Source organism: Monodelphis domestica, chromosome 1 (assembly GCF_027887165.1).
Source record: "Monodelphis domestica isolate mMonDom1 chromosome 1, mMonDom1.pri, whole genome shotgun sequence".
NCBI lineage: Eukaryota > Metazoa > Chordata > Mammalia > Didelphimorphia > Didelphidae > Monodelphis > Monodelphis domestica.
In genome coordinates this window covers 255,014,560-255,022,646 of record NC_077227.1, presented here as the reverse complement: position 1 = coordinate 255,022,646, position 8,087 = coordinate 255,014,560, and the positions used below count along the sequence as shown (strand labels likewise).

The window sequence follows — 8,087 nt, the reverse complement described above, 5'->3', positions numbered from 1 at the left end:
ATCTAATGCCCTCATTTTGTGAGTTAAGAAACTCAGGGCAAGAGGTTACATAATTTTCTTCTGATCACTGAACCCAGGGTTTCTGATCACAGATTTAGTACTTTTTGCACTGTACTCAGTTGCCTCCTGTGGGTGGGGAAGGAAAGAAGATAACATAGTAGGTTGGGGAGTGGGAGGGTGGGAGAAGGAATGGGAATCACTGTGTGCAATGATCTGAAGGACTCTGGAAAGAATGTGGCTAATTTAATGGAGGTAATAGGTAAGTGGACAACTGGATACAACTTAGTTGAAATACGATTGTTGGAGAAATGTAGCATTAGCCAAATACTGCAAGATGCTGACAAGTATTCCTGCCTTTAGTACCGCCATATAAATGTTTCTTTGAGAAAACCAAGGGAGTAGATCAAAAGAGATGCATTGCATTAGTTCCTATTTCTAAAGTATTGCTCCCTTGACAGAGGTTTCCTTCACAACAGCCCTATGAGATAGGTACAGTGTTACTATCCCCATTTTACACATGAGGAAACTGAGGCTCATTTAAGCTTAGTGATTTTTCCTCTGATCACACAACAAGAGTCTAGACTCCAATGTAGATTCTCAAACTCCCAGTTCAGTGCTCTCTAGGGATTTCATGAACCATGGAAATGGCAATGGGATTTCTTGCTTCCTGTACCAGCAGAAGTTTTTGCAAAGACAACGTATGACTCAATTCTTTCCCCTTCTCCGTAGGTTTGAATGCTGGTTCTTTCTATGCCCTGTCGACATTACTGAATCGCATGGTGATCTATCATTACCCAGTAAGATTGTTTTTTGCTCAAGGATGTGGGTGGGTAGTAGGTAGGCCACTTAGCATTTCTCCAAATTCTTCTGTGACTTGGTTACTCCTTAATTAGGTTAGGACCAGTGAATTCTGGGATGGGGGTCTAAGTGTTGGGGTACTGGGAACAGTTCTTCTGAAAAGGCTGGGATGCTGTCATTGCTCATGCTGCTGGAACAACAGGAAAAGGGAGTCTCTTGTCTCTGCTTAGCAGACAAAATTGACAGTTCTCTGGGCAACTGGCTAACAAATGGAGATTACTTATTTCTGTGACTTTAGTCTCACCGTCCTTTGATCTGTATGTTGTCCCTGGTTGCTCCTGGATCTGAGTGTGCATATGTGGGTGTGTGTCCCAGGGTGAAGAACTGAATGCTGGCAGAATTGGCCTAACCATCATCTTCACAGGAATGGTTGGGGCTATGATTTCAGGCATCTGGCTGGATAAGACTAAAACATACAAGTAAGTCTCTTTTATTCCTGAGGTATTTTTACTGATGGATTCTTTGGCCTGGGAGTAAAAGTAAAGAGGGAGATATAGGCAGGGAAGGGAGAAATCAAAGTGAGATTCCCCTTCCTGAACAGGGGAGCTGAGCTATAAGGGGAAGTGGAAGGAAAGATGGGGAGGAAATGTCAATAACTGACATGTATTTCACATTTTTCTGGCCTGTGCTCCCAGTGGAGTTATTTGGGACTGTACCACCAAATCATGTTTAAAGTTGGAAAGCACTTTAGACATCATTACCAGCTGACTTTAAAGAGGTTCAACAATTTGTTCAAGATTCTACAGGTTTGTTGGGCAGCTAGCTGGAGCTGTGGGCTTATAATTAGGAAGACTCACTTTCATGTGTTCAAATCTGGCCTCAGACATTAGCTGGGTAACTCTGGGTAAGTCACTAAACCCTGTTTGCCTCACTTCAACTGTAAAATGAGCTGGAGAAGGAAATGACAAAACACTCCAGTATCTTTGCCAAGAAAAACCCAAATGTTGAGTTGGCCATGACTGAACAATGACAACCTACAGGTAGGGTGACAAGAAGTCACTAGTATCTGGCAGTCACAATTTTAACCTAATCCCTCTACTCCCAATCTAGCATTCTTCCCACTATTGCTTTCTAATCATTTTTATTGTATACCTTTGTCTTTATCATGAACTAGACTCTAAATTTTTGTGTCATAGACTGCTTTGGCTTCTGTTGAAGCCTGAGGGATCCTTTTTCAGAATAATGTTTTTAAATGTATAATCTAAAATGAAGAGGATTACAAGGGAAACGACTATAGCTATCAATATATTAAAACATAGAAATATGCAATACATATATAATATAGATATATAGCTATCAAGGTATTTTTTTAAAGGTCAAAAACTCCAAGTCTTAATCTCTAACCTAGAGGGTATGAAACTCCTCAGCTTTTACTTGCTTTTAAATCTCTCCACAAAGCATGAAAGTCCTATGTATACATGATGTACTGCCCAGTACAAATGGGCTGACAGAGAGAACAACAGCTTGAAACTCCCTGAGAAGCTTATTTAGGGATGCAAGCAGCAGTTTAGGGCCTCCAACAGTTTCCGCCCCCTGTAGACTATAAATAGTGACAGATTTACAGATTAACTTCTACATGCTGCTAGTCAAACCAGCTATTTTGTTGGTAATAGTGGATAGGGGGCTGGACTTTGAATCAAAGGCCCAAGTTCAGATCCAGCTTCAAATCTTTACTAGCTGCATGACCCTGAGCAAGTTTCTTAATGTCTGCTTGACTCAGTCTCCTCAACTGTAAAATGAAAATAATAGCACACACCTCAGAAGGATAGATATTATAAAGATAAAATGAAATATTTATAAAGCATTTCGCACAGTACCTAGCATATATTCCTTTTCTGCTCTAAAGGGATGAAGGAACTGGCAAAACTGAATTGCTTGTGATGAAGTTTGACAGCGGCTCCTGACATCTCTTGCTTATCTGTGTCATTGAGGTGGCATGAGTGTATATAGACACATACATGTATATATTTATATATGTGTATAATCATATAATTATGCAGTCATATGCAATTATAAATTTATATAATTTTCTATATATGTGTGAGCACACACACACACACACATATGGGGCAGCTAGGCAGCTCAGTGGATAGAGAATCAGTTCTGGAGATGGGAAGACCTAGGTTCAAATCTAACCTCAGATACTTCCTTGTTTTTGACCCTGGGGCAAGTCATTTAGCCCTAATTGCTTATTGCTTTACTGCTCTTCTGCCTTGGAACCAATACTTAGTATGATTTCAAAGATGGATGATAAGAGTTTTAAAAATTATATATATACAATTAGATAGATTGCCCCTGTGATTTCACTAGTCTTAACAGGTATTTCTAAGTCCTTACCATGGAAGATACTATGCTAACTTCTGAGTAAGAAATTTAACCAGTGATGGCAAATCTTTTTAGAGACTATGTGCCATGCCATGCCACCCCACCTCTGCCCAACAGGGGAGGAGGCATTCCAATTGGGCTGCTGGGCCAAGGGGCAGGTGAAGTGAAAAAATGTCCTTAGCTCGTGGAGAGGGGGAAGGGAACAGCTCCCATGAATTCCTCCAACTTTTTAGTAATGAACTCTGGTGGGCAACGGCTTGTGTGCCTACAGAGAGAACTCTGTGTGCCCTTTTGGGCACATATTCCATAGGTTCACCATCATGGACCTAGGGAATTTCTCAATGAAAAAAAATTGTAGATCAGTGTCTTCTCTGCAGTTCAGTTGTCTGGGATACTGGAAGATAAAGTCCTTTGGGAGAAGGGTGGCCCTGTGGTAGTATTAGCACTGTGGTATGGGCAGGTCTGTGCCAAACCCCCTGGTTCTATCCCAGTGCTTCCCTTCAGGAGAAGGTTTGACTTTGGGATTTGAAAACTACATTATGTTTATTTGTCTTACTTCAATTTACATTTGATTCCTCACCATCACACTCCAGCCCACTTATGTAACTAGATCCCTGAAGAATTTATAAATGATGCCACCATGTCCTCCCACTCTAACTTCCCACCCTAGACCCAGCCCTCATTACCTCTCACCTGGCCTATTGCAGTAACCTGCTAAGGGGTATCTTTGCCTCAGTCTACTCACAGTTGTTTGAATGTCCTTGGGAATACAGATAAATCTTCTAGTTGTGGTGCTATAGTCTCCTGTTTCTCCTCTTACTTATCAGACCTCTCCTAGATTTCCTTTGTCAGATCTTTATCTGAGTCACATCCTTTCATCATGGGAGTACTCTAAAGCTAAGTCCTAGGTTTTTTTCTTCTTCTCATTTTCTCTATCCTATCTCACTTCCTGTTCTCTTCACCTTCTAAGGGTACAGTGATCATCTCTGTACATGTGATTCTCAGCAATTAGCAGAGGGCTAAGAGAGTCCATAGAGCCTAAAAATACATGTTGACTCACTGTCTAATGAATTTGTGGGAATAGCAAGTATAGTGGTCCCATTCTGCTATTTATGTTTACACAGCTACTTATCATTATCATTGATTTGTTTTTAAGTGGAGAGGTTAATTGATAGAGATGGAAGGAATGGAGGGGGAAGAAGGCTGTTGATTCTTGATTGTTTCTGACAGCTTGGTGGGCTCTATTTCTGTGGTTGAAGTACTTATTGCAACCAAGAGCTTCTTCCAGAATTGCCAACGCATCCAAAGTGACTTGACCAAACAGAGGTTGTAGAGCTCCAAGTGTTTTTCAGATGAGAACACTGATGGGCCACTGGAGGTGTACAGGGGAAGAGAAGGGAATGTTTGGAAAAGAATCGGGGCTTGCAGTGGTATCAGGAAAGGCTTTCCTTTTATCACATACTTACATTAATGTAAGTGTTTGATACATGTATATTTGGGGAAAGAATGAGTGACTGATTTAGTGAATCCCAGAGGCATGCTGGATAATAGAGAAAAATCAATTTATGATTAAAATTTTGTCTCTGGATAATCATGAATTATCTCTACATAGTGTTTTTATTTCAAAAGCTATCATGAATATTGTGTAAAAATCAGTCAATAAGTATGTATTAAGTACCTTTTGGGTGCCAGGTGCTGTGAAATGACTAAGAGCAGGTAATTAACCCTTCTCTCCCGTAACATCTAGTATGAAATGTTTCACATAGTAAGTACTCAATAAACATTTATTGAGTGAGAGAGAAGAGGGAGGAAGAGAGGAAGGAAGGGAGGGAGGAAGGAAGAAAGGAAGGAAGGAAGGAAAATGGAAAGGAAGGGGGGAAGGACTAAAGAGGAAGAGAGGGAGAAAGGGATGGGGGAGGAAAGGAGGAATAGAGAGGAAGGGAGGAAGGAAGGAAGAAAAAAGGGAGGGAAGGAAGGCATGAAGAGAGGGAGGAAGAAAGGAAAGAAGGCTATATAAGGAAGCTGCACAGCAGTGGCTGTTGGAATGAGGAAGCCACTGGAATACATGAGCTAAAGGAATGGACAAATGAAATATTTGCACATTTCACCCCCAATGACCTCAGATTAGTTATGACTCGGTGGTGGTTTTCGCCTGAGATACAAATGAAGGGGATAGATAGTGGATGAGAGGGTTCTTATAGGGTTTGTATCTTATATCTTTGGTTTTGGGGTTAGAAGAGTAACCCTTCTTTTGAGGAGTGCCTAAAAGAAGAAAGTCAGAGTAAGTAAAACAAACTGCAGTTTGCAGACTTTGTGAAGGAATGAGAGGAAATGCCCTCAAATGATAGAAAAGGAGACCAAAGTAACAGAAGCATCCAGTATTTACACGGGGTTTCTGGTCAAAATAAAGAAAGTAGAGGCAAGATTGCCAGCCTCTGAGGTTTTGGCACTAGAGAGGCCTTAGAGAAGATCATTCAGTTCAACTCTTCATTTAAAAAAAAAAACACCTTTACTTTCTGTTTTAGTAACAACTCTAAGACAAAAGGGCAAGGGCTAGGGAGTTGGGGTTAATTGATTTGCCCAGGGCCACACAGCTAGGAAGTGTCTGAGGCCAGATTCAAACCCACCTAACTGCTCCTTAATTCTAATTTTTCAAATGAGAATAATCAATGTTCATAGAAGTTATATAATTTGCCCAGCCCAGATATAGGTTACCAAGCTGAGATTTGAATACAGGTCCTCTGTGGAATCATTGTGCCTTCTTCTTTACCAAATAGTCTCTTATGATATCTTTGCTTCTGGGACTGGTTGTACTGGTGTGAAGAGTGATTTCTGGCTATAGAATTAGAAAGGTCTTAGTTGCTTTTATTTAGGATGGGGCAAGGAGAGGCAGTGTTGTATGCAATGCTAGACTGGAACAGGAGCCAAGCTTCTGTCCCCATTTTCTCCTAGTATAGTGATGGCAAACCTTTTAGAGACAGAGTGCTGGACTCCACCCCCACCTGACATGGCCAAGTGCCATGCCCCTTCCCCCACCGTATGCTAGGTGTGTGTGTGTGTGTGTGGGGGGGCCCTTACCCCACACAGGGGAGGGATTGGGCTTCTGGGAGGAGGGGTAGGTGAAGTGAGGAATGTCCTCAGCCAGTGTAGAGAGGGAGAGAGGAATGGCCTGAGTGCTCTGTTCCCCTCTAGCTCTGCTGCCTGTGAGCCACCCACCTTACCCTCTCCCTGGCACTCCCATTGACTGCTGGGCAGAGGGGCAGGGGATATGAAAAAATGTCATCAGGTGAGGTAGAGAGAGGGAGGGGAGCAACTCCACCCAAGTCCCTCTGCCATTCTAGTAATGAATTGGGGGTGCCCACAGAGAGCACTCTAAGTGCTATCTTCGGCACCCATGTCATAGATTCACCATTACTTTCCTAGTCCAATGGCATTGAGTGGTTTAAGCCCTCAACCTCAGCTTCCTTACCTGTGAAAGAGATGCCTTCTGTTTCTGTATTTGATAAGATTGTTTTGAGGTTCAGATGAAAGCAATTTGTAATTATAAGGCATGATACACACATTAAATATTATCAGTAATAACTCTGAGTACAGTGGATAGGAGGACCAGGCCTGGAAATGGGGGGGGGGTTTCGAATCTGACCTCAAATACTTCCTAGCTGTGTGACCCTAGGCAAGTCATATAACCCCAATTGCCTAGCCCTTGCTGCTCTGCCAGTTTAGAATGAATTTGAAGAGGCAGCTAGGTGGCTCAGTGGACTAGTCCTAGAGAAGGGAGGTCCTGGGTTCTTAGTACTGATTCTAAACTTTGTATTGATTCTAAGACGGAAGGTAAGGTTTAAAAGAAATTCACTGATACTAAGAGAGAAAGTAAGGGTTACAAAATAAAAAATAAAAAGATAATGATACTGAGAGGCAGCATAGTATTGAATGAATAGGAGACTAGCTTTGGAATCCAGAAGACCTGCGATCAAGTTCTATCTTTGAGAAATACTAGTAGAGTGAACTCAGTGGAGTTGAGTTCCAATAAAACTCATTAAAAAACTACAACAAAAACCCTTTCCATATACCTTCAAATCAGCATTACATAGTGGTTCCAAGGCAGAAGACTGGTAAGGGCTAGGAAATGAAAGTTAAGTGACTTGCTCAGGGTCTCCCACCTAGGAAGTGTTTTGAGGCTAGTCTCAGGACCTCTCATCTCTAGGCCTGGCTCTCAATCCATTGAGCTACCTAGCTGCATCCTAGAGCTCATATTTAATGGAACTCTATTTTAGTGAAGCCAATTAACCTTTTAGTATCCTCAGGAATTTTTCTATGATAGTAAATTAGGGATGAGTTGTCTGTCAATCAGTCAGTGGAGGGAGTTTCCAGGCTACGAGCTCCTTATATTGATGAAATTTAGGTCCAGACACCCCAAGCTCTTCTCCTGACTTTGTTATTGCTGTTCAGCCATTTTCTGTCATATCTAACTCTGTGACCCCATTTGGGGTTTTCTTGGCAAAGATCTATGAGTGTTTCATAATTTTCCAGCTCACTTTCCAGATAAGCAACTGAGGCAAACAGGGTTAAGTGACTTGCCCAGGGTCATACAGCTAGGACATGTCCTGAGGCCAGATTTGAACTCAGGAAGATGAGTCTTCCTGACTCCAGACCCAGCACTTTATCCACTGCACCACCTTGTTGCCTCCTTCTCCTGACTTGTTAGTAATAATGAATAAAATTCCAGCAGTGAAAAGTGGGCTGCCTCTAGAAATCTAGAGTGTAGTTATTGAGTCTTGTTCCTGGAGCCAGAGAAATCTGGACCTGGAATCAGGAACATCTGAATTCAAATTCAGCCTTGGGACACTTCCCATCTGTGTAATGCTGGGCAAGTCCCTAAACTTTTATCTGCCTCAGTTTTCTCA

General features: G+C 41.9%; 1 protein-coding gene across 2 annotated transcripts in view; it reads left to right on the top strand.

Annotated features, from left to right (window-relative positions):
• Window positions 1-8,087, top strand: part of FLVCR2 (FLVCR heme transporter 2) — a 91,014-nt gene that overhangs the window by 72,511 nt on the left and 10,416 nt on the right. For both annotated transcript variants that reach the window (XM_007472796.3, XM_001374723.5), the window contains 2 exons: window positions 730-797; window positions 1,174-1,277. In XM_007472796.3, the coding sequence (XP_007472858.1) occupies window positions 730-797; window positions 1,174-1,277 (172 nt within the window). The remainder of the gene's footprint in view (window positions 1-729; window positions 798-1,173; window positions 1,278-8,087) is intronic.